The sequence below is a fragment of the Indicator indicator genome, chromosome 16, assembly GCF_027791375.1.
Source record: "Indicator indicator isolate 239-I01 chromosome 16, UM_Iind_1.1, whole genome shotgun sequence".
Lineage (NCBI taxonomy): Eukaryota > Metazoa > Chordata > Aves > Piciformes > Indicatoridae > Indicator > Indicator indicator.
The window spans coordinates 19,662,568-19,688,708 of record NC_072025.1 but is presented as its reverse complement, the minus strand read 5'-3'; the positions used below and the strand labels follow the sequence as shown (position 1 = coordinate 19,688,708).

General features: G+C 43.0%; 1 protein-coding gene across 1 annotated transcript in view; it reads left to right on the top strand.

Annotated features, from left to right (window-relative positions):
* Positions 1–26,141, top strand: part of AGBL1 (AGBL carboxypeptidase 1) — a 302,915-nt gene that overhangs the window by 56,472 nt on the left and 220,302 nt on the right. The window contains exons 13-17 of the mRNA XM_054387749.1: positions 567–653; positions 1,442–1,590; positions 4,922–5,009; positions 12,661–12,805; positions 16,893–17,046. Of these exons, the coding sequence (XP_054243724.1) occupies positions 567–653; positions 1,442–1,590; positions 4,922–5,009; positions 12,661–12,805; positions 16,893–17,046 (623 nt within the window). The remainder of the gene's footprint in view (positions 1–566; positions 654–1,441; positions 1,591–4,921; positions 5,010–12,660; positions 12,806–16,892; positions 17,047–26,141) is intronic.

The following is a 26,141-nucleotide window of genomic DNA, read 5'->3' as shown; positions in this document are numbered from 1 at the left end:
AACCCTACTCCCCCTCAGCTTCAAACCATTTCCCCTTTTGCTAGACACCCTTATGAAAAATCCCTCTCTAGCCTTCCTTTAGGGATCCCTTCAGGTACTGGAAGCCAGCTCTAAGGTCCCTTCCAGGAAAGTGGAACAGAAAGGAGTATTGAGGAACAAAAAGATGAGGTTTCAAATCGCTAAGCAAGAGTAGGGGAGAATGTTGCATTGGATAGGAACAAGTTCTTTACCGTGATGGTTCTGGAACAGGTTGCCCAGGTAAGTAATTGAGGCCCCAACAGTGGAGATAGTCAAGGTGAGGCTTGACAGGACTCTGGGCAACTTGATTTAGTTGAGGATGTCCCTGCTGATTGCACAGGGGGTTGGACCTGATGACCTCTAGAGGTCCCTTCCAACCCAGACCATACTATGACTAAGGATTTGCTCACCTCTTGACACTTTTCTGGGTTTCTCTTATTTAAAAAAGTAATAGAAGATGAAAACCTATATGAATGTACAGAAGGTGTTGGGGAAGGCTTGTCTCTGAAGCACCCTGCTATAGGTATCCTTGATTTGATCTCCTGCAGCCCTTCAAGTCCAGGTGTTCCAGGCTGCCTGACGTTCTTCTCCCAGTTTGAATCAGGAAACCTTCGCAAAGTCATCCAAGTGCGTGAGTAAGTACCCGGGGGTGGCTGTGTCCTGACCTGCCTTCCTGCTGTGACCTCACTGGGAGACTTCTGGCTTTGGAAAGCTTCCTCCAGGGAAGCAGGTTATATGTTAGAGAGCTTGCCATGCCTTTCAACAGCCAGGGGCTGGCTGCTCAAAGGGGCATCAAGTAGATGAGGCTTGATGTGAAGAAAAGGGGGAGCTTGGCATGGGGAGGCTTAAAAGGGGGAGAATCAAAGGACATGGTGTAGCCCTGGGAGACTTAGATATAATGGTTGATTTTGGGAGGTCTTTTCCAACCTAAATGATTCTGTGATTCCATGTCACGGTAGTCAGTCTCAAGTTGTGCCAGGGGAGGTATAGGCTGGATGTTAGGAGGAAGTTCTTCACAGAGAGGGTGATTGCCATTGGAATGTGCTGCCCAGGGAAGTGGTGGAGTCACCATCACTGGAGACGTTCAAGAGGAGACTGGATGAGGCACTTAGTGCCATGGTCTAGTTGATTGCTTAGGGCTGGGTGATAGGTTGGACTGGATGAGCTTGGAGGTCTCTTCCAACCTGGTTGATTCTATGATTCAACAGGAGTGAGAAAGCAGAGCTCAAGGTTTTGAGGTGGCTAACGCGGTATGCTTGGTGTGTCTGGGCACTGCTGCTTTGGGCTTCTTTGGCTTTCACAGGTTATTAATGAATTTGATCATGGAGCTTGCTCCCTTCAGCAGGGTTAGTGGCAGACTATCAAGGAGTTCATGGCCACTGTTTTTTGTTTAGTTTTTTTTTTTTCTGGTCTTCCCTCACAGGTTTGAGTATGACTTAATTATGAACACAGATGTGAACAGCAACCAGCATCACCAGTGGTTCTACTTTGAGGTCCGTGGCATGAAATTAGCAACTTCCTATCGCTTCAACATTATCAACTGTGAGAAGTTCAACAGCCAGTTTAATTATGGTATGAGTCTGTGGGGAACTGGGGGAGTCTTCATTTCACAAGAATATCTTTTTAGTGTCGTAAAGGTCTTGAACTTTTCATATCTGGAAGCATAAGGGAGACTAAGTTTAATCTCATCTCCACTGAAAGAGTTACTTTAGGTTTGTCAGAGGACCTTTATCCTCAGGAGGACTTGAGGTGTAAACTGAATATTAAGACCTTGGGTAGGATTTGTGGAGGAAAATAATAAATCATTTTTGTGTTTAGAGAGTAGAACAGAGGGAGAATAGTGCTGGGTTTGGGAGATGAGGGAAGGAAAAAAGCTATTGGAATTGAATGAGCAGCACAGAATTGGAAAGTGCTAAGATTTAAATAAATGTAGATAATCCTAAAGCAAATATTCATGATTCTTTGGCGTTATCCAAAGAGATATCTCTGCCTTCAGACCTGCTGAGACTTCTGCAGATATTAATGATTAAAGAAATTCTGTTGCTTGCTGTCTTTGAGCTCTTGTCATAGTCTGTGGTTCAGGAGGAAGGCAGCATTACTCAGAAGCAGGCAGGGCAAATCCCAGCTTTCAATGCCCATTTTAGAAGACAAATTATTTCTTCTGCATGGAGACTGGGGCTTGAATTCTTAGCTGGCATAGGCTGGCTTTTTTTGATTTGTTTCCATGGAGCTGTGTTAATTTACACCAGCTTAAGACCTGACTCAGAATGTTTAATAAGCCCCTAATATCAGACTTTGCATTCTCCTGAAGCCCTGTGGATACATCCTTCGACATCAGCAGGAGAACTCTCTCAGGATCAATGTACCTAAACAAATAGCCCTAGGAGCTTGAATGGCTTGTCACTTGGATCTGTGAAACTGGCCAAATGAGGGGCAGAATGAATTATACAGCATTTGATCTTGAACTCCTAAGGGCTGGAGTTCAAGTATCTTCTAGATGCCAAATGAAAACAACTGTTGTGTTGTTCTGTTGGATGGTTGAGGGGGTTTTGTGGTTTTGGTTTTGTTTGTGGTTTTTTTCCTTTGGTGGTTGATGTTTTGGTGTATGGTGTTTTTGGTGTAGTGCTTTTTGGTTCTGGTATTGTGTTTTTTGTGTTGTTTGTTTTTTCTTATTCTACTACCCTGAATTGCTAAACAACAGTGTGCTGTGTCTGCTAACAGCCTGAAAATGAAGTATGTCAGGATCCTACTGTAAACCCCAATACAGCCTCTGATACAACCACCAGTAGCTTCATAGCTAGAGATTCTGGCTATTACTGGTAGAAAATTGCTTGTTTTCTGCTGGTTTGGCTGTTGTTAGCATTTATAATCTCATTTTGTGCACCTGAAATTGGCCATGACTCATGTTCAAGCATGCAATGAAAAACATATTTGGAAGAAAAAAAAAAAAGTGAAAATGTCATCCAGTGTAAGGAGGGAGGCTGAGCCATGGCTTGCTTTGGTATGGTTTGTAGGTGGGATTGGCTGGTAAAGCAATTCTTCTGTGGGTTACTTCTGCTCTGTGAAGGCAGTGGAGCCTCCAGCTCATGTGGCTTGGCTGAGGGGGAGGCTCATTACCCCTTCCAGCACATGCATAATGCTTACACAGGCTGTTGGTGAGAAATGTTGTGTTTGCTGCATCTCCTCTGTGCTTTCCTGGGCCAGTGCCTGTACTTGCAATGCTAAAAGCTTCCAGTTGTGATGTAGTGCCAAAGTGCCATAGGTGGCAGTACTCTGCAAGCTCCTGGTTACTGCTCTGGTTTGCTTTTTCCCTTTCCCTTTCGCTCTTGGTTAGATGGCACTGTGTAACTTTCAAATCAGCCAAAATGCTGTTCACTGAAAAAGCTGTGACTGGGAGCAGAGCAAGGCAGTAGGTGCAGCCTCCACCTCTCTCCTTTCCCCTTTCCACTAACTCATTGTTCCATGAGCAATAATGGGATTTCATCTAAAGCCTGATTTGTGTTTGTTTTCTAAAACTGAATGTTTCCATGGGGGAGAAATAGAAAGGAAAAGCTTCTTATATGTATTTATTTGTAATTCAAGTGATGGCAGACCAGCATCAACCATTGCTCTCAGGTGGGTTGGGTGTGTGCCCCCTCTGGGAGGGAGAGGCTTGGGCAGGCCTCTCAGCTCACTGTGTTCCATGGCCTGGAACCAAACACAGAGTTGCTGCTTGTTTGTATGTGGTTTATGGTGCTGGTGCAGGAAACAGCAATATAGAGATTCCTTCTAGCTGTACTCTAGTTAGCAGTTACCCCACACCACAGCAGAGCTGGAAATGCTTTTCTGCTGTGACACTTTCCAGCTCTTTAGCAGCTATTTAGTTTCTAACTCTCCTGTGCTTTATGGAAATATTTCAGGAGTATTAATGATTTTCAAGCATCTCCTCCTCTCAGCACAAGAATAGCCAAGAGAAGGCTCAGGGGGCACCTTATTAACATGCACAAATACTTCAAAGGGGAAAATGCCCTTTCTTAAAGAGGTTTCACAGATGTTCTGCCTGTACCATTGCTGGGCTGAGATGTGGATGTGTTGGGTCCACTGGAGCTGTCTGGCACCACCTTGAATCAGAAGTCACCCCTGCAGCCCCCAGCTGCCAGCACCTTGCAAGGAACACCCTAAGCAGAGAGCTTTGCTGGTGAGGACAATCCTGACCTTACTAGACCTGTGACAGAGCAGGCAAGTGTGGACAGCCAAGGAATTAGGTACAAAACCTGCCTTTGGGTTAGCTTTGTGCAGCTGTGAGTAATGCACAGGCAGCTCAGTTCAGAGAGAGTCCTCATACCTTGGGGCATAAAATGGTAACATTTTGGAGGCCAGGAAGAAGTCGTCTTCTGATACAAAACAGTACAAAGAAAGCTGCTATTGTTATCAGCATTTATGACACACAGGTCTGATGACATACTTCAAACCCTCCAATTTCTCTTGCTGCTTTCTGAAGGCATGGGACTGGATACACTGCACATCTCTAACCCTCTGGTAGGATTAGAGTTTCAGTAATGGTGCAGTGAAGCATAAAACATTGGATTAAACAAATTACTGATTTTTTTTTTTTTGTACCTTGATGGATTCTTCTTTTGTTTACCTTCCTTCTATTTGTAAGCAGGACAGCTTTAAGTCCTCCTTTGCAAAGGCCAGTAGGGATTATTTTTTTTTTTCCCTAATGAACTCCATTCAGCTCCTTTCTTCTGGAGGTGCTTGTTGTACAGATGTCGCTGTATCAGAGGCTTTGGGGGAATGTATTTACTTTGAATAAATGATCTCCAGGGAGAGCACAGATGAAACAAGGATGCCTTTTTCTCCTCAGCCCTGTCTTTTCCAGTCAGAGAAGTCCTGTCACTTGAATCTGTTTTGTTTTATGCAGGCATGCAGCCGGTCATGTACTCAGTGAAAGAAGCTCTCCAGGGCAGGCCACGCTGGCTGCGGGCAGGCTATGACATCTGCTACTACAAGTAAGTGCATTTTGGGTGACTAATTTGTGGCTTGCTTTCATTCTGGTCCCCCCCTGCTGACCACATGGATGTTGCTAACCTCTGACCACCAGTGCCACCCATTGCAAATGTTTCCAAATGGATGCTGCCTCAATGCGCTTCCACCTCCAGCAAACAGCTACAAGGCAGATCTCAGCAGACAAGCATAGGGCTTGGGGTTTCAGTAGGCTGAATGAACCTTGGTTTATTTTCTCAAGGCTTCCAAAAATGTTATCCATGACCTTTATTAATTGCTTTAAAGATGAGGATTGGAAGAGTTTCCCAGGCCCAGGATAATTGGCTTGTTTTGGATTAGAAAAATCTGTGCAGAGTTGAAGTCTGAGGGAGGGAATAGAAAAAGCAGGAAAATTACAGGTGTGAATAAATGTGTTTGGTTGAGTGCCTGTGAGTGGGATGCCTGGGAATGATGTGTAGCCTGGGGTGGTGCAAGAAGGAAGAGGAGCTCAGCACTGGAAGGAAGAGGTCATGCTGAAGATGAACTAGTAGAGTATTGTGGGTGAAGCTAATATTTTTTAAATCAAAAACTGCAGTATGTGATGTTAATTAACTATTTTATCCAGGCTTTACCTGTCATGACCTGAAAGATATCACTGAGAATGTTTGAGTGACAAGTTTTCCCTTTTAATATTATTTTCTAATGCTAATAATTTCTCTGTCATGATTTTTATTCACCGATTTACATCACTAAAATGCCTCAGTGTCTCAGGACTCTATGGGCACTACATTAAGCAGTGTATAAAGAAAAATCCCATCCTTGCCCCTAATACCTTGCAATTGAAGCATAGGTCTTGAGCTATCCAGTGACTGCAGACAGGTAGGGAAATACAACAAAACCCCTAAGGTGTTGACATAATTAAGAATACTGATAATTAAGAACACTGATAATTATCTGGCATGGTTAAGTACTGCTCTCAGGACAGAGGTGAACTTTTTTGATGCTGTGAATGGTCCTCATCCCTTCATGAACTCATGTGATGAGGCTGAGTTTTAGATGTGAAATAATGTGCTTGCTCCGTGCAAGAATTTGTGTTGTAGTTCACAACTTTTTGCTGTTAGGTTCAGAAATGTTTATGTTCACAAGTAGGTTTGATGAGCAAATAAATCCAAACAACAACAGTGGGCTGCCTTCTAGAGGCAGTGGAGCCTCAAACTTGTGCTGACACAAAAGATTTCTGAGTCTGTTAGAACATCTGTTGTAATGTGGTGTGTTTTTGAGGGGTGGAGGGTAGTCTGGAGGCTCAGATTATTCTCTCTCAACCTGGCATCTGTCTGTAGCAGTTTGAGTAGCTGTTTCATTTTGTTGCGAGTACTCTTCACTAACCTTTATTTACCTGACCCTTGCTACCCCAAGAGCTAACCCTTTGTGGTGCACTTGCATGCCTGTAACTTCTGGCTTTTATGAATATGGGCTTCTGGCTGGGCAAAATTCACACACTGACTACCACAAGAGTGGCTTCTCATGTCATTAACAGGGCAATTATTGTGCAGTGATTAAACAGCAGCTGACATCTAAGATTAAGCCATGATTTTACAATTTAGCCTTGTAATCAGATTCTTGTTCATAATATGCAAGAGAACAGAGTTTTACTGATTTGGAGCATTCTGGGTTTTCCAGCTGTGCACTGAATTGTATGTCAACAGATCCATCTATAACAACCACTTGTTTTCTGTCTCATTTACTGTGTGTTCTAGGTTTCCACGTGGTTTTCCAGGTACAAGACTGTGCATACACACACTTGTGTGTGTTTTTAGCTCTACTGACATTTTAATCTTTTGAAGTTGTAGGTGGGAGGGAATGTGAAGAAAGTATGATTGAGGTTTGCTCAGGCTTTACCTCAGAGTAGGAGATGGTAGCAATCCTATAATGATTTCATGACACCTGTATTTTGGAGAAAGAGCTCACTATTTCTGTTCACCCTGGTCACAGGTATCCTGAGGTAGGACTGGCACGTTTTGGCTGCTTAGTCTGGAGAAGGGAAGGCTGAGAGGGGATCTTATCAAAGTGTGTATCTGAGGGGTGGGTGTCAGGACAAAGCTGCCAGGCTCTTTTTGGTGGTGCCCAGTGACAGGACAAGGAAAAAATGTAACACAGGAGATTCCACCTTAGCATGAGGAAACACTTTACTGTGAGGGTGACAGAACCCTGGAGCAGGCTGCCCAGAGAGACTGGGGAGTGTCCTTCTCTGGAAACTTTCCAAAGCCACCTGGATGCATTCCTGTGTGACCATCCCTAGCTGATCTTGCTCTGGCAGGGGGTTGGACTGGATGGTCTCTAGAGGTCCGTTCCAACCGGTAATATTTTGTGATTTCTTTTTGAAGGAAACCTCATGTAATTACTTGTACCAGGAATTATTGATAAACATGAGGAAAAAACATTCCAAGAGGCCCCTAACTGCTTTTGCAGCAGGGCTTTTGCTGAGAACAACCTCAGAGCTGAAGTACAGTGGGAGGAAAGGAACATCTGTAAGGTGTCTGGGTGATGCACGCCGGCTGATCTTTGCTGCCAGTCATCTTCGTTGAGTATGGGACAGCTCACTCAGAGATGAATGTTGTGGCACAGTTCTGTCACCACCCACCTTTCCTGCCTGTCTCAGGAGAGTTTTTATGTTGAGGAGGGTATTAGCAGTGCTCTTGTCAAAAGGAAGCTGAGTGACACTTCTGCTCTGTTTTATTGCCTCTCTGTGAGGTGACAGGATGCCCCCATGATAAACAGAGCTGCAGTTACTATAAGATCATCTAATTCACTTGCCATCTTGGCAGCTTTCATGCACTGAATAATATTCTTTTCCAGCAAATTTTTTAAGGAACAATAGCAGCATGCTGAATTGGTGACAGTGTGCTTGTGCCTTTGCTTTTGTGGCTCATTCTAAACATATTACCTCACCTCCAGCTTTTGCAGGCAATAGTCAGCTCACAGCTATTAATGAGGTACGTGGAGGGTTTTGTTCTCGCATCACCACTGAAGACTTTGCTGTTGGGTGATCATAGTGGTGTCAGAACTAGGTCTTGTCTTTTCAGTGTCATTATAATCCTATTGGATGAAATAATCATCACAGCACTAGCAGGCCACATTTCAGTTGTAATGATATCTACAAGAGGGCTGAGACACCAGTCTCACTCTAACAGCACCTGACCTTTTTAATACACCTCAAGACCTTAACAGCAATATGGCTGTAGGAATATTCTGCTTCAACTGCACCCTGTGATGGAACAAGGGGTAATGGATATAAACTACAGCACAGGAGGTTCTACCTCAATGTGAGAAGGAACTTCTTTACTGTGTGAGGGTTACAGAGCACTGGAACAGGTTTCTCAGCAGGGTGGTGGAGTCTCCTTCTCTGGAGACTTTCAAGACCTATCTGGATGTGTTCCTGTGTGACCTGTGCTGGATTCTATGGTTCTGTGCTGGCAGGAGACTTGGACTTGATCTGTGGAGGTCCCTTCCAACCCCTAACATCCTGTGATCCTGTGAACTGGGAATCTGTTTGCAGTCATGATGATAAAGATGCCTTAACATGGATTTGGTCTTTGAAAAGGAAGTTTTTGTGCAGCTTCCAATTTCCAATATGGAAGACCCCAAAATAACAGCAATGCCCCCACAAACTGTTAAATGCTGCTTTCTTTACTATATGAAGCCAAGTGTTGCTAAGGATTATTGCACTTAGCTGCCACACTTGGAGATCACAAAATTACAGAAAACATCTGGTTGGAAGAGACCTCAAAGCTCACCCAGTCCAACCTTTGACCCACTTCAGGGTCAGTCCTAAACCGTGTCCATAAGCTGATCCACAGCTGCTTAAACACCTCCAGGGATGGTGACTCCACCAGATGTAAGAAGGTCAAGACATGTAAAATGAGGGCATCATAGTCCAGGTGGAATGATTTTGGGCAAAGGGAGCGCATCAACGGATCAGAAGTAATAAATGTTTGACTTAATTTTGAACTCTGTTTTAAAATGGCCTAGAAATCTTGGATATTGATAAGTTCTTTGGTCATTTTAGTCCAAGCTGATTCAGTACCAGATTCCATCATCTACCAATGCTCTGTGCTGTACTATATACTGCAGACAGAAGGTCTAAAGACAGGATGACCAAGAAATGTTGTTCTTTACATCACTTGGTGCTTTTGAATTCCTGAGTTACAATCCAGCTTTACTGACCTGTCTGTATCTTTGGCTAAATGGTTTCAGCTATCTGTCTCTGTTTCCTCACCTATAAAGGATGGAAAATTAGAGTCGCTTATCTGCTACCCAAAGAATGGGAATAGATAAATGAGAAGCAAGTTTTAATTAGATAATGCTTGCAAAGGCATTTAAGCTCAAAAAATTACCATGCAGTGTAAGTGATAAGTAGCATTATAATTATTATTAATTAACTTTCTATCACAGCTGTGCTAGAAATACACTACCTGCACATTATTTCTGAAGGAGAGCAGCAAGTCAAATGATTTCACCATTACAAAGTGATTGAAAAGCACAGTAGGTTCAGCTAACATGCTGATTAAAAACCCCACACCTTGGTCTCTCATTCTCTTTCCAATAATCAGTGTATTAGTTTCTAGAGAGCATGTGAGACTTTGAACTTTTTAAGAGAGAGAGAACACCAATCTGATAGTGAGGACTAGATGCTTCTGGGCTCTTTTATTCCTTTCCCTCTTCCTTGCTTATTAATTTGTGCTTCATGCTGGTGTTGTAGAAGGTTTTGATGAAAAAGGAGTGAGGAAGAGAGCCTGGTGCAGGAGCCAAAGAGGTAAAGAGCAATCTTGGGGTGACAGCAGTAGAAGGAAAGAGAGGCAAAGAGGAATAAAGCTTTTTATTTTTTATTATTTCTTCTAAAAAGATTCAGAGCTACTGCCTTGTGTAATGGCTTGTGAGAAGACACAGTAAGGTGCAGTGAGAATACACCACCTCTCAGACTGTGTTTTCTCTTACAAGTGTTTCTTTTTCATGCATGAGTAAAGAACATTGAAGCCTCACATGAAAACTTCCTGTGACTAGCAGATAGTTTGCTATAGATTGAAGCAGGTGTTGAGAAGTGATTCAAAAGTCTAGGAAATACTTGTTCTGTAAGGGAGGTTTGCTGGAACAGCAGAGGTGCTGACAGCAGGAACATTGTGATCATGCCTCTTCAGCACTGTCATCATGAGATCTGAACACTGTCAGGAGTAAGAACCATTGACTGCCATCAAGGTCAGAGGTGTCTGGTGCTGTAAAAGCTCTGGGTTAAGTGGCCGTTTTAGACAGGAGAGATGTTTTTGACTGCAGGATTACAGATTAGAGAGAGAACCTTTTACTGGAGCATTAGGGGCAGGTGGGAATAATGTGTAAGGTATTTAGGCAGTATCTATCTGCAAGGACCTGCTTCCTCCCACGCCTTTAACTACAGATGTGAATTTGGAGGGTAGGACTCAGGTGATCTCCGCACTTTGTGACTGTTCTTTATGAAGAAGCTCATCTAACCTTCCAAGTGACACTGAATATAATAAATGCCATGGAGATGAATGCTTTCCTTATGTCCTATACAGGAAATGGTTCTTAATTATCTTTCTCTGTCAGAATTGCCAGGAACTAGACCAAATGTCATTGCTATGACTCAAAGGCTCAAATCCTGAGTCCACTGAAATACAGAGAAGAGTTAAGTGGCTGTTTCTATATTTGAGAGTTCATTGCAATTTTTTTCTTTTTGTCTGTATCTTTGTCCAATATTAAGGTGGTTTATTCACAAAATAAATGCTGGGGTGAAGGGTTCAGCTGAGAATAAAACTGCTAAGTTTTTCAGTCTGCCACAGTGACTCAGGGTTCCTGGACTATCTCTTGATCCAGTTAGCATCATTCACCCTCCATGCTCCTGTCTGTTAAATTGAGGTGAAAACCCAGCAGTGTTGTATTGTGCCTTCCTTATGAAAAAGAGATGATGGTTTTGGAGGATTTGACAAGAATAATTATCTTTCCTCTCCACCCCTCTGAATGAAAATGAACAGCAGCAAAATAAACCAGTACTGTAAATTTCAGGAGCTGAAATGGTATTTTTTTGGTTGCCTCTTCTATTTTGCATTTTAATGCAACGTTGATGATATCATTTGTCAAAGAAACCTCACAGTCCTTCAGAAACAGCGTCATTGGTGCAATGTGGGGAGAAAATATTGTTTGAAAGGTACTTATGGATTCGAGTTGCTGTGAGGCTTCTTCCTACAGTGTCTCATCTCCATGCTGAAAAAAACCCCTTTCTTACTCAATCTGAAGTGATCCCTTTATTAGAGAGATCTAAGAGATCTAGTTCTAGATTGAGATGCTTACTTCAAGACTTTGTAGTTTTAATGAGGAGAGTGTCAAGGCTGTGAGTGCAATAAGAGACCTCGATGATTCTAACCAGCCCCACCTAGGGCTTCCACCCTTACTGTCCATTTTCTGTGCTTTGCTATCAGCTCTGGGGATTTGGATCCTGACCCATCAACTGATCTGGCTTGACACAGAGCTGCTTCATCACACAAGCTTCTCTGATGATCTGGTTGTGTTGTTGAAGCTGTCTGTCACCCTGGCTATGGCCTTTTCTAGGAATGTGGAAAGGAAACCTGGCTGTTGAAGCTCCTCTCCTGCTGGCTTCTATATTGAGCTCAGCCCTGCCATCTTTTAGGAACATCTGGTCCTTGCTGCTCCCTGGCAGGAAGAGGCTCAAGTCTCCAAAAGGAAGGAATCCAAAAGAGGGTTTCTTGTTGGTAGCTTAAACCCTGAAAATCTGTGTGTGGTTGCTTTTCTTCTGTGTGCAGTCTCTACCCAAGTCCACTCTTCTCCTCTTCCTATTCTGCAAGAAGCCTTTGAAGACATTGGAAATATTTCTGTGTATATCCTTTTTATTTACTTTTTATTATTCCTGGAATCTCTCTTTTCTTTCTGTGGTAGAATTGACTGGCTGGTTTAGTAGGGCATTCACACCTTCTCAATCTCCAGGCTTTCACAGAATATCTTCAGGTAGCATTGTTCAGGGCTGTGAACAGGTACCTGCATCTCTGAGCAAGAGCAGTTAGATGTTGGAAGCAATACAGCAGCGTCTGCTGAATCCATCAGTTTACATCTGTTTGGACTGAGCTATACGAGTTAGCATTTGCTGGCTTATTTCTTTTTTGCACCTTCACAAACTGAAACAAAGTATTTTCTTATGAGAATGCTCCCATCCATCAGCAGTGACTAGCTGCAGCTAGCTGTCCCCTGTACTGCCACACAATTCTGCCTCTTTGCTACCTGCTGATCTTTGTACAGTGCACAGATCCCAAGGCCCCCTTGGATTTGGTGTAGTACCTTGGTCAGTGCTACCTGCCATCACCATCTTATTCACATCCCTGTCCAGTGGAGCTGTGGTTTCTCTAACCTTCTTCCTTTCATCTAGCCCCAGGGTGTGCTGGACGTTGTTTAGCTCTGTTATGTTTTTGTACCTGTTCACTGCTGGTGTTGGATTGATTGTGCTTGCACAGGGCCTTCCCACTCTAGCTACAATGACTGCTTGAGCTTGGAGCTCATGAAAGCTCATTCAGAATGGATGCTTCTTTGAATGCTTAGCTCTGTCCTGTCCATCCAGAAGTGAAAATTATCTGTTTCCTTCTCTTTCTCTCCTTCTAGAAACCACTACCGCTGCCGTGCAGCTACCGGAGGAGGCACGAGAGGAAAATTCTACTACACGCTTACCTTCAGCATCAAGTTCCCTCACAAAGATGATGTCTGCTACCTGGCCTACCATTACCCCTATACCTACTCTACAATGATGGTAATTCTGATATGTCCAGCTAGACAAGCTATGGGGCCTGACAGGTTGGAGCTGCTTGGGTGTGTGCAGATCCTGAGCTAGCTAGAGGAATGTTTTCACAGGCAGGTACTGATCATGATGCTGCTACTGCCTTGTTTGCAACTTCAGTCCCTGCCAGCTCTGAGGCCCAGAATGCTAGAAGAAGTTCCTGTTTACAGTAAGATGAGGTATAAACCATTAGTGCTTATGCCAGCCATAACACAAACCAAAGATGTCTCCATTTGCTTAAAGGTATAGGATATCCCTCCTGAAGGGATGGGGAAGCAGGGAGCTCAAGCTAATGACAACTCAGAAGCGAAAGCCATCTTCTTCCCCTTCTGACAGGGTAACAGCTCAGTTTTCAGAGCTGAACCCAGCAATAGCACAGTGCTGGACCTCTGTTTGACTGCTTAGTCAGCTATATTCTCTGTGTCAGCTGGATTCTCAGTAGGTATTTGTGACACCCATACCACTGTTTTCAGTACAGGCACTAAAAGAACAAAATCTGAAGTGTAGGTTGTGTTTTTGTTTGGACTATATTTAAGCCCTGGGGAAGGATTTGTTTTCTGTAGACTTTTCTGGCCAGGGTAGATAGTAAGGGAATTTTCTGGGAAATGCATCCAATGTGCCTCCTCTATGACTAATGTAGGAAACCTCAAGGTCTGAAAGGAAGGTTGGATAAAAGAAAGAAAAATAATAGTTCTGGGAATAGCTTTGCTTTGTTGTTAAAGATTATAAAGGTGTTACTGAAAGTGAAGACACGCTTCCAGTAGATCAGTTTACCTTCCTTCTCCATGCAGTTTCCATTGCCAACCTTTTTCCTTCTGGGCAGTAGATGCTGGTGTGGGTTGGTGAAGCTTGGGCTCACTCTGTTTTCTTGATGTATCAGTTTGCCATTAGCAGATCTTATAGGCTATGCCTTCAAAGGAAACAGTGACCTCTGCCACTTGCTAGCCTCAGCATGCCAGCACAGGCTTAGATGAATTCCCATTCAGACAACAGTCTCCTGTCAAGTGCTTTGCATCCCATTATAGATGTTCAAAGAAAGTGCTCTCAGTATCTAGGAGAGGGCCAGTCCAGCCTTCACTGTCCAGAATATGCTTGCCAGCTCACTTGTCATTAGGTTTCTGGGTACCAGTTACTCCTCAAAATCAATGAGGAAAAGAATGTGCTCCAGTAGCGGGTCTGACCTCTATCCTTGAAGGGATGTATATGTTAATGTCTGCAGGAGAAAGGACAAATGCAGTACTGAAATGTTGGGTGGACTTCTTCACCACCATACTTTATTACTGAAATGCAGCGCCTCATCATTCTTCTACTGTTATTGATTCCTATCTTCTGGCACAAAAAGACTTAGAGAGTTTGTATGCTCTGGGAATTCCTGAATATCTCACCTACTCCTGAATGAATAAAATAGAGATGAAAAAGATGTTATTCCTAGTTATTCCTAGGATGTTATTCCTCCCAGGGCCAGGTCTTGAAGTATTTCACTGCCTTTTCAAATAAAATGCTTGGGGAAGTTAAAGGGAATTTTGCTTGCCCAAGGAAAAGTGTAAATGAACTCAGATTCAGTGAGGACCATAAAGTTTGGAAAATAGGAATTAGGGATGGAAAATATTGATATAGTGTTGTGTCCAGCTCTTTAGTCAAAGCAAAATTATTGCATCTAATAATTCTAAAGGGCTGCTTTGCTTAGAGTAACTTCAAATGTCCAGTGATGCAATTGGCATGTTTTTATGTTGCTTTAATTTCCCCAGTAAATAAACTAAATCAGGTTTGTGCACTGGTAGATTTCATTTTAAAAGCCTTTGTCCACTGCTGAAGTAAGTTGGTTTTACATATCAGTAATAAATTAAAAGGGATTAGAAACCCAAGGGCTTGATTAAATACATGGTGCTTTGGGGAAGAAGATCAACTTGGATATGGAGTTAGTAATTTGGAACTGTTTTTTAAATATCATATATATTTAATAGTTACAGGCATATTTATTGGAAATACATATTGCAGCATCCTCTTTGAACTGGATGCACTCTGCAGTTCATTACTTTTTGTCCATTAGTAATTACATTCGTTTTATGAGCAGTAATTTGTCTATTTTTACATCACAGTGTTAATTGTTTGGATATCTAGCTGAAATCTCTGTGGCAGCTCTTCACAATTAAGTTTTGCTGGGTAGCAGGAACATAAGTAAATGATGAGATTGAATTCTCTCTATTTATGAGAGATCATTAGATGTGGCTAATAATTGAATTTACTTTAGAGAGCAGTATGTTAATTGTTTCATGACAGAGATGGCTGTAAATCTCAGTTCTCTGCTTGCTTTCAAATGGATACTGGGAAAGCAGTCTGAGAGATGGCAAGCTCCAAGGTTTGAGGAGCAGAGTGTAGAGTGGGTGGAGAGTAGCTCTGAAGAAAGACACTTGGGGGTATCGATTGTTGAGAAGCTCCCCATGAGCCAGCAGTGCCCTCATCCAGCATGGAAGGCAGCTGTGTGCTGGGCTGCAGCCAGAGCAGTGTAGTCTGCAGGGCAAGAGAGGGGATTCTGCCCCTTGATTCTGCTCTGCTGAGACACCACCATACATACTGCATCCAGTTCTGGTGTCTCCCAGCATAAGAAGTACATGGAGCTCTTGGAGTGAGTCCAGAAGAGGGCCACAAAGATGATCCAAGGGCTGGAACACCTCTACTATGAGGATAGGCTGAGGGAGCTGAGGGTGTTCAGCCTGGAGAAGAATCTGGTGGAATCTTAGGACTGCCTTCCAATATCTGAAGGGATCCTCCAGCAGAGGGACTTTTCATGAGGGTGTCTAGAGACAGAACATGGGGGAATGATTTGAAGCTGAGGGAGAGTAGGGCTAGACTGAATCTTTGGAAGAAGTTCTTCAGTATGAGGTGAGACTCTGGAGTAGGTTACCCTGGGAGGCTGTGGATGCCTCCTCCCTGGGGGTGTTCAAGGCCAGGTGGGATGAGGCCTTGAGCAACTGAGTCTAGCTGAGAGAAGTCCCTGGCCATGGCAGGGGGATTGGAGCAGATGATCTGAGGTTCCTTCCAACCTGAGCCATTCTGTAATTTTTCTTTATAATTTTGCTCTGACCCTTACCATGTAGAGGGTGAAGGTTGTGCAGTGAATCAGTCTGTTTCAGTTAGAGCATTGTTAGGACAAGTGTACCTGCCCTACCATACCCCTTTCTATCAACTGAGAGACAACTGGTGTTCCATGACACTTAGTAAAGCCTGTGCTGGGATTACTGACATTAATCTTGCCACTTAAAGTGACAATGTAAGCAGAGAACTACAAAGTCATCTGGCGTGTGGGTGACAAGTGGCTCTGTGTCTAATGAGGCAATTAGAATTTTGGATTTTTTAGCTGCCAATTCCTTTTCTCAAATTCCTGAAGAAGCTGCTAGACTTGAGAATTGTTTAAAACTGCAATAAACTTTGTCAGGGGAAGGAAGAAAAATCTCCTTTTAAAATAACTTCTTGGAAAGACACTCTTCAAATTTCCCACTCCTGACTGTACAAAATGTTGCTTTGTGTAAACTTTTTGGCTGCCTTTAGCGTGGAGTAGTCCTGGCGTGTGTTTGGTTACAGTCAGTTGTATAAATGCTCCAAAATGGTGAGTTTGCTCATGTTTCTACAGAGTCTCTGTGAAAATATAAGGAGTAGGCAGGTGTCTACTTCATGTATGCACAGAAATTCCTTTTATGCTAATAAGCAAAACACTTAGGAACTGCCCAGGTAAAATCATCAAATCTGAATGGTTTGGGCTGGAAGGGATCTTTCAGGGTCCCTTGAAGGGGAATGCAAAGAAACAAGCAGGGACATCTTCAACTAGATCCTGATATGAGTAAACAGTCCTGTGCAGCTTCAATGAACTGGGACCTGTTCTGAATGGCTTGTGCATGTTTGTGGGGTGGAGAAGGTGGTGATATTAACTTGCAGAGGAGAGAGGCTGGAAAATTAGCAAGAGGGAAAAATTAGTACCATTAATAACATGCAGCTAGTGGATAAAAATCAGATTTTACAGATCATGAACTCATTTATAAGCCTGCTTCCTTCTTTTTCTCAGTCCCATCTTGATATCCTGGAACAAAACAGGAATCCCAAGAAGGTTTACTGGAGGCAGCAGACACTCTGTCAGACGCTAGGAGGAAATCGGTGCCCGGTGCTCACAATCACTGCCATGCCAGAATCTAAAACAGGAGAAGACTTGGAGCAGTTCTGTAAGTAGTCAAATAAAGCATTAAAAGAAAAGGCACTCTTGAGCTGTGGTTATGTCAGCAGTGGCAACCCACCCTGGTTTTGTGAATATGTTGATTTTCTTGCACAGAGAGAGGAGAGCTTGACGCCATTTAGTACTTCAATTTTGCCTTTAATCAGCTAAAGCAATTTCGAAGTTCTCTATCAAATATCTACTAACAGCAAAAAGCTGTGTTCAAATAAAGCAAATCTATTTTTTTGTGGGTTATCTGGGGGAGGGCATATTGATGTTACATATGATTTATGTATTTTGAGGGCTTAAACCTGCAAAGGAAAAAAAGAAAGTCAAACTCATGGTTTTTTCTCTCTTTTGGTGAAGAAATTCCAGCTCCTCCAGTGTGGTTAGTAGATCCACCTGGACACAGTGTAGCTCCTTGCATTGAGTCCTAACTGATGCTGCACTAACTGCTGTGTTATATCTAGAGGTGGTTGTTTTTCATTGTGAAAGCTAAAGATTTAGACTTTCAGTGGGCTTGATTAACAAGATTAAGATATACAAGTTGCTCTAAGAGGCATCAAGAGGTAGATTATTCTGGTTAGCATCACTTTGAATTGAGAGCAAAATGACTACTTGCTTGTAAGTTGACTTTTTTTGAGTCAGTTGCAAGGCATAAACTGATTTTAATGTGGTTTTTATTTTTTTTTCTTATCTCTGCTCTTCCAAAATCTGTAACTCAGGTTGAAAACTTTGCTAGAGTTGCAGACATTTAGTCATCATAGGATCTTTTTGCATGTTAAGCAAATATATATCATTATCTGAGTGAGATTAGGCTAGAAGTATCCAAAGGGATTTATAGAATCATAGAATGGCTTATGTTGGAAGGGATACCCTAGAGATCATCTGTTTACAAAGGTCTGTAGTGGTAGGACAGGGGGCAATGGCTTCAAACTAGAGAAAAGCACACTTAGATTGGATGTGAGGAACAAGTTCTGCACCATGAAGGTGGTGGAACACTGAAACAGGTTGCCCAGGGAGGCAGCTGAGGCTCCATCCCTGGAGATATTAAAGATGAGGCTTGACAGGGCTCTGAGCAACCTGATCCTTGTTGAGGATGTCCCTGTTGACTGCAGTGGGGTTTGGACTGGATGACCTGTGGAGGTCCCTTCCAACCCAGACCATTCAATGATCACCTACTCCAACCTCTGCCATGGGTAGGGATGCCTCTCGACTAGACTTGGCTGCACTTTTAAAAGGACTTTCCAAAAGGTGTGTTTTGTCATAAGAGAGCAAAAATTACAGCTTTAAAATCTCTATTGTAAACCAGCATTCTTGTTTTCTGAGCAAGCCTACAACATGCTCAGGTCTGCAGTTGTCAGTGATCAGGATTAAAAAGCCTGGAAGGAAATCACAGGCCTGCACCAGTGGAATTAAAGCTGGGAAGAGTTTAGAATGTGTTCATCCTTGGCACCAGAGACATCATTATTGTGCCAGGTGTGGTACAGCATGGGAGGCAGGATGGAGGAGGACTTAAATCTTGTATTGAAGACAACTGACAGGCACAGGTGTTGAAATGAGGATCCTGGGGAAAATACAACACAGTACTGACCAGTGAAATAATACCCCAAGGGCTGCACTGCTTTTAGGGAGTATCATGATAGAAATGTGACAATATTAGGAGGCACTGTCGTTTTCTGGAACACTTTGTTCTCAGAGTATAGCTGAATGCATCTTGGAGTGTTAAAAGAAAGTCTGACAGGCTTTCAAAGGTTGTTAACCTGTCTGTGAAGTCAAGGCTTGGCTTCTTTATTCAGCACAGATCTGCTGAAAGATTCATAAAGAACCTAGGAACAATTTGGACAGATACTTGTGTTGAATGCTCCAGGCTGATGTAATATTCAGCATTTGAGTTCAATTTTTTTATTTTATTTTTTCAACAGAAATATTCTCTGGTTTGTGATATTGCATGAATTCAGTGGGAGCTTGTAGTACTGAACCAAATGCCATGAAATCATGTGCCCCTAAACAACTCTTCCTCTGAAGCTTTGCAATGCAGTAAGATTAAGGACTTCCTAGATCTATCCACAAGCCAGTTGAATTCAATCAAAACAGAACATGGAGAAAACCCAGTTGTCTGAACTGAGATAGAAACTGTTTGGGGAAAAGGCAGTGTCAAGTTTCCAAGACTGTAGAAGTAAACACAAATACTCTCAGGTGATGAAAATATTTGTTGTTCTATCAAGTAGAACAAGAAGACAGCATACCAGGTTTTGTGCTGTGGGGATGCCTCTAGGCAGATTTGAATAATCACATGTGTGCTTATTTGGTTTAAGCAGCTTGGATAATTATGGCTTTTAGGGAGACAGCCTAATTGGTGCTGCTTTGTGTGGCTTTGATCAGCAGTTACTTCTCAGTTTCCTCATGTTGTATGACATGCCATCTTCTCTGTGAAGTGGTTTGGCTGCTGGAAGGACTTATTTGTCAATACACCCCATGCTAAAAACATAACCAAAAGCAAAATCTTAGGGCTTAATATGAAGGGAGTAGAGGGGGTGGTTTTCCCTAACAAGAACTCCCACTGGTTTGTACAGTCTCCACCTTGAGAAGTGCTGTGCAGCTCCAGCACTGGGGACCTTGGCACATGGGCAGTGATTAAAAATTGGTAGCCTTTTTTCTTTCCTTCTGGTTCTGGCCAATTCATAGCTTTGCTGAGCTAAAGTCACTTTGCTTTCCTACCAAATGTGTAATTTCTCCTGTGTGCATTTGTTAATCTGTGCCTTGAGAGATTCTTTTCACCAGCAGCACAGGGAAAACACAAAGCTCACCAGGACCTGCAGCATGTGATAGTGCTTCAATAGTCTAAATCCTTCCCTAGTATAAACACATGGGAAATAGGAAACATCATTGATAAAGAGGCACTGGGTGAGTTAGGAACATGGGGAGGACAGTGAACAGCTCAACAGGAGTGCAGTGGGAAGGAGTTATTGTAGTACTGGAGGTGCTGATGGAGTGGGAGAGGCCCAGAGACAGTGAGGGCACGGCATCCTCTCTGTCAGCTGTGCTTTATTTTCCTTGCTCGACTCTTTCAGATCAGTCTTGTCAGGCTTTAGATTAATGTGGCCCTAGGATGGTTAAATTTGTCTGAGTTAAATTTATTAACGTGCACCTTGTTAATAGGAAGCACAAGGCGTGCATGCTCGCAGGCACTGCACATTCACCAGGTGCTGGAGGGAAGAAAAATGGGCTGCTGCTTTCCTTCATTACCCCTTGTTTATGTCAGGCTTCACTGCACCTTAGGCTCCTTTCTCCTTCCTCTTTCTGTCTCCCCTTCATGTGTTGGTGGTGTACTGAATAATTTTTATTAAATGCTCAGTTCTGAAACTGATAAGAAAGAAGGGGGAAAAAAAGAGCCAGAAACTCTTTGGCACCCTGTGCTTTGCATCTTGGCCATGCAACAGCTCAGCTACAAAGGGTACATTTTCCAGTCACATTTGATGGATATCTGTGGGTGCCTATAGACTGTAACAAAGTTCAAGCCTGGTCAGTGGTCCCTGCTGGACCTTGCAGCTCCGTGGACTTCTATAAATAGAAATTGGGTGGCTCTCCATTGTGGTGGTCTCGTGTTCAACCTGCTTTTTCTGCCATCATCTGGAGACAGCATCCAGCAGGTAGAGATGTCTTTGCTACTCATTCTAACTGCAGTACCCTCATAGTCCTGTGGTAAAAGACAGTCATTAGTTTCCCATTCTCTCTGTGTGGGATGCATCAATGGCTACCTTTTTGTCTCCTTTATTGGTCATTACCATGTTCCTACTTATCGCCTCTTACAAAGAGGTAGGGGATTTGACCTTCCATATTATGCACAAAGCCTTTCCTCATGAAACTGTAGTTCTTCTCAGAATTATTTAACTCCCCATTCCACTTCAAGATACCCCAACCTTTCTGCAAGCTTGTGTGTGTGATGAGCCTGCATGCTCCACCTGCTCTGGATGCTGAATCATTGCATCTGAGCCTTTGAGGAAGTCAGGGAGTGGAGAGGAAAATAATGGTTGGGCAGACGTTTACTCTTCGCTGGCTTTGCTCCTGGCTGTGTTAGATCTAATCTTGGACACTACCTGAGGAGGCCTGAAGGGGCTTTTGAAGAGAGAGCATTTCCAACATTTTCCAGAGCATTCTTGAATGCAGAAACAGTGAGCATGGGGGCAGCAATCTGCTCAGTGAAGCTAATAAAAGATTGCAGAGCTCTAATATTCTTGGGCTTGCCATGCACAGCTCTGTGAAGGCAGCGTTAGCTGCACACATGTGTGCTTAAGTCAGAGTTTGCAAAGCCTTAACTCATAGTGTTAGACCAGCAGATGTGCTGCCTGTGCTCAACTAAACTTCCTGACAGACAGCTGACTAGACCTTGCAAAAGCTGTAGGGTACTGCTACAAGTGGCAGAACAAATGGACAGCTTAACTCTTCAAAGAAGTGTGAGTAGAAGCTCCAAACACATGTACTGAGGCGGCGATGAGATTGTCTTCTAGTTAAGAAAGCAGAGGACACTGATATCTTGCTAATGTCAACAGAGTGGTGGAGTTAAAACCAGCAAATGCAAAATGACTGCTTAGAAAAGGGCAGTTTACACTGTGCTGTTTTAAGCTTGCCATATGAGCTTTCCTCAGGAGCTATTTCCTGGCTGTGCACTGAGCTGGGGTGGATTTGCTTTCAGTTACAGAAAGGAAAGAGGAGGATCTCGCTGAAGGGATGTTGAGTAGGTGCCATCCTGGTTAATTTTAACAGAGGAATAACTGAACCAGTCCCAAAGGAATTCCTTACAGGAATGAAGAAATTAATATGTCTAGGGTGGTACAGCTGATGAGCATCAGCACTGCTACCTTCTCAGCTGAAAGACACAAGCATCTGCCATGGGGGTTAATCCAACATCCCTTGAGAACAGAGTCACTGTGCAGAATGGGGTGGGACACTTTCTGTTTATGCTATCACAAAGTAGTAATTATGAAGCTCTCTTCATGGCTGGTTGTTCTGTGGTGACTCCCATTAGTAACACTGGTTGTGTTAGGAGTGTTTCCTCCCATTCAGCACCCCTGATGAGTGTCTTTTATTTAAGCACTGTGTAGCATTGGGTGGCTGTATTGGGAGTTTCAAAGTTAAAGCTAAATGCCCCAGCTAATTAGCAGCAATGGTGGAAGGGAAATTAAACAAAATAAGGCACTAGCAAAGAGACCTACACCTGTAATAGCTGTCACTTTGAGTTGCTTTTTCTGTCATCACAACTCTTTATGCAAGGTTAGAGAATGCATTATGAATATTATTCTAAAGAGATAATGACATCTGCTGATCTTAAATGCAGATTGTTGGGGAGTTGAAACGCATTTTCTCCATGAGTCTAAGCATGATTCTAAAGATGGAAAGAGTAATGGTTTTGGGGTAGGTATGGCAGGATGCTTGTGCCCTTTGAATCTGCAAATGCTCCTGGAATGAGGGATAAGCTCTGACCAATCAAGTGTGTTTGCTTGGACTCATCTTAAGCCTTTAGAATCAAAAGGAGACAGTTGCTGGGAGAAATATTCTAGCATCTCTCAGTTTGCTTATATAAGCTGTTTAGGTGGTGGTTCTGCAACTTTGATCTTGCCTCAGAAAGAAACCATCCCTTTACCTTTAAATATAATTTCCAGCAAAGAGCCATTCCTGACTGAAGAACAGTAGAGGATGTAAATTGCAGAAGCCACTTATGCAGGATGCTGTGAAATGAAGATCATGTGGAAAATGTACACAGTTTAATTAGGAACATTGATTAAATCAATATGATTCAAACAGCTTAGTTCTCCAATCAGCTTAATCTCATTAAATGTAATTCAGGCCTCGATAATTGATTAATAATGCATTATAGTTTATGAATTATTGACTTCAAGTTATAATAACTGCCTGCTCCCTGCATGGAGTGTTGCATGTTAATTATGAAAGGTTCAAGCTCCCTTCTCCTGAATAACTTTTCCAAAGCTGGCGATGACATGTCTCCTAGTGAAACAGGGACCCAATTAGATCAACACCTTCTTGGAGTAAGTCCACCCCAAAGGAAAACACAATCTTTAAAGGAAGCTCTCATGATGTTGAAACAGGGAGGTAGAATGTCCTGCTTTGATTGGTAATGATCTATCAAGCAGCCAGCAGAACTGCCTGTAGCAATCCAGCTGGAGTGCTAACCTGGCACAGTGCTGGTTGCAAACAGCTGACAACAAGAAGTGCATCTGTTGTTGTTCTAGCACCACTGTTTCCATACCTTCTCCAGCACATGTGCAGAGGGTATAGCCAACGCTGCTGAACTCTTAGGCCACATTTGTATGCCAAACGTTCAACATATTTGTCTGGATCTTAAGTGGTTACAGTGGAAAGGACCAATAGGTTTTTCTAATGGCATTCCTATATTGCAAGTGCCATCCAAGAGGAAAGAACCATTGCTGCTATGGATGAAAGCCTGAGGAGAGAAGCCAAGAACTGAAGCAAGCCTCTGCTTCTCAGGTGGTCCCCTGTTATATTTCCACTCAGCGTGAACACAGGATGATGACCCAGATTGTTGGTTTGTTTTTTCTGGAAATCTAGGTACTTAATATGATCCAAATTGCAGTCTGTTGCAGAAAGGGTCCACTAGCATTATGTTTTCTTGAAATATTCCATTTGAAGAACTTGTTCTGCTTTTTCCTTTCATCCTTTCTGTATCTCTACTCCTTATTTGCTATTGCAGTAAAAAAGTGAACAGATTTTAGTGTGTATTGAAATTGAAGAGATGATGATTGCAACAAACTGTGGAGAAAAACAGTTTTTGCTTTATTCTTGCACCTGCAATTGGGAGTTTTCTATCTGTGTGCTCCCTTGAATCGAAAATTTGCTCCTGATTTGTAGGGGTGCCAGACAAGCGCTGATTCCTCTCTTGCTTTGTACCAAACACTTTGGTTTTGGTGGCAGGAAGAATCAGGTGTTGTGAAAACTGTGATCCTCTTGTAATGCAGTAGTGAAGAAAGATTAACTAAAGTTGTCATGTGTTGTACAGTGTTAAATAATTACAGAACTGAGAATCCTTTTTAGTCTTCTTTCGCCCTCCCCCACCCCCGCTTCAGTAGGCACCTTACTGAATCTCTGAAGCCAAATCAATGGTCTCCAGATATGCTACACTGATTGTGTGTGCTCTACATTTCTCAAGATTTTCTTTCCATTTCAAACATCTCTTCTCACTTTCTGATATCTCAATCACAACAATGCAGGAAAAAAAACCCCAAAATAAAAAAACAACCGACAACAAAAAAACCCCAGACAAATTCCTTCAAAAGTGTGCTGCTATAATCTTGAAATCATCATAAAATGGCCTGGGTTGGAAGGGACCTCCAAAGGTCATCTAGTCCAACCTTCTTGCAGTCAGCAAGGACATCCTCCACTAGATCAGGTTGCTCAGACCCTTGTCAAACATCACCTTGAATATCTCCAAGGATGGATCCTCAACTACCTTCCTGGGCAACCTGTTCCACTGTTCCAGCACTCTCATGGAGAAGAAATTTTTCCTCAAATCCAATCTGAATCCCTTTTTGTCCTTACTTCAAACCATTGCCTCTCATCTTATCACTGCAGGCTTTTGGAAACAATCCCTCTGCAGCCTTCTTGCAGCCCTCTTCAGGTACTGGAACTCTGCTATTAAGTCTCCCTGGAGCCTTCTCTTCTTGAGGCTGAACAACCCCAGCTCCCTCAGCCCTGTCCTTGTTAGCAGAGGGGCTCCAGGCCCTGGATCATTTTCCTGGCCCTCCTCTAGACCCTCTCCATCAGGTCCATGTCTTTCCTGTCTTGACACAGCACTGCAGGTGAGGTCTCACCAGAGCAGAGTGAAGTGGCAAAGTCACCTCTCTGCATCTGCTGGCCATGCTGCTTTTGATGCAGCCCAGGGTGCAATTGGCCTTTTGGGCTGTGAGTGCCCATTGATGGTTCATGTCCAGCTTCTCATCCACCAGCACCCCCAAGTGCTTTTACTTTCTAGAATAATCTTCCTTCTTACATTTGGAAATTTGCTGTAAGCTCTCCTTGCCTTTGGGGATAGAGCCACAGAATCTTCTGCTGTTTCTTCTATGCTTGTTCTGTTGCCTTTCCTTCTTCAAATGACAACAATCTCCTCTCTGTTCCAAGAGACCCTGCAACTTTTTCATGTCCTTCATAGAGAAGAAATATTGTGATCAACAACAGCATTTTCTGAAGCATAAATTGGCAGTGTTATCTTTCTTGGTGTGGACCTAGGACAGAACACAAGGAGTGCTCAGCATAGGCTACCTGTCAGTCTTCCAGAATCATCAGAGCCTTTTCTGATACTTTCATGAATTAAACATCTTTAAAAATCTAAACCAGCACATATCTTTGCCCATAATTATTTTCATTTGTGATTAATTTGTCAAGTGCCTCAGAAGTGTCTTCTCACAGGAGTGTGGTGCTACTTGTGTTTTTATAATAGGGCATTGAAAGTTATGAATGAAACAGAAAACAGTTTGATTTAATGTGTTTCTTGTATTGCTTTGGAAACCTACAGCCAGCTGCTTGAAACATGCTTCTCACAACACCCCAGTGCCCTAACCTTGTTGCATTGGAGCTACAAGCTTCTGTAGGAGTGATAGGTTGCCCAAATTCTTGCCTTAGCAGAAAGGGGAACAAAGAAATGAATCTTTTCTCCCTTAGATGGTGACAGCTCAGAAAAAAAGCTGCAGATGCTGTGCTTCCAGTGGCCTATCTGCCTATCTGGTAGAGGTATTGAAATACTGCCTGATGGAGCCCCTAGGCAGCTTTTATTCCCTCAAATGGTGACCAAGCATTGAACTGCTACCAGGCTTCTGTTATCAACTTCAAATGAGGCCCTGGAAAAAGCCCCTGTGTGGCAGTGAGCTGAGCATTTCCCATGCCTGGCCATAAATTCCAGTCACACTTGGTCCTGTGGGGCATCTGCTAAAAGGTCAACGTGGTACTGGATGAATTAGCTGCAGGAGCATCTGAATTGAATGAAATCTGCTCTTGGTGTGACAGAGATGGGCTGTGTGAGGGAGGACATAATTTTTAGGGTCAGATTGACTGTGGAGACTGAATATTGTTATG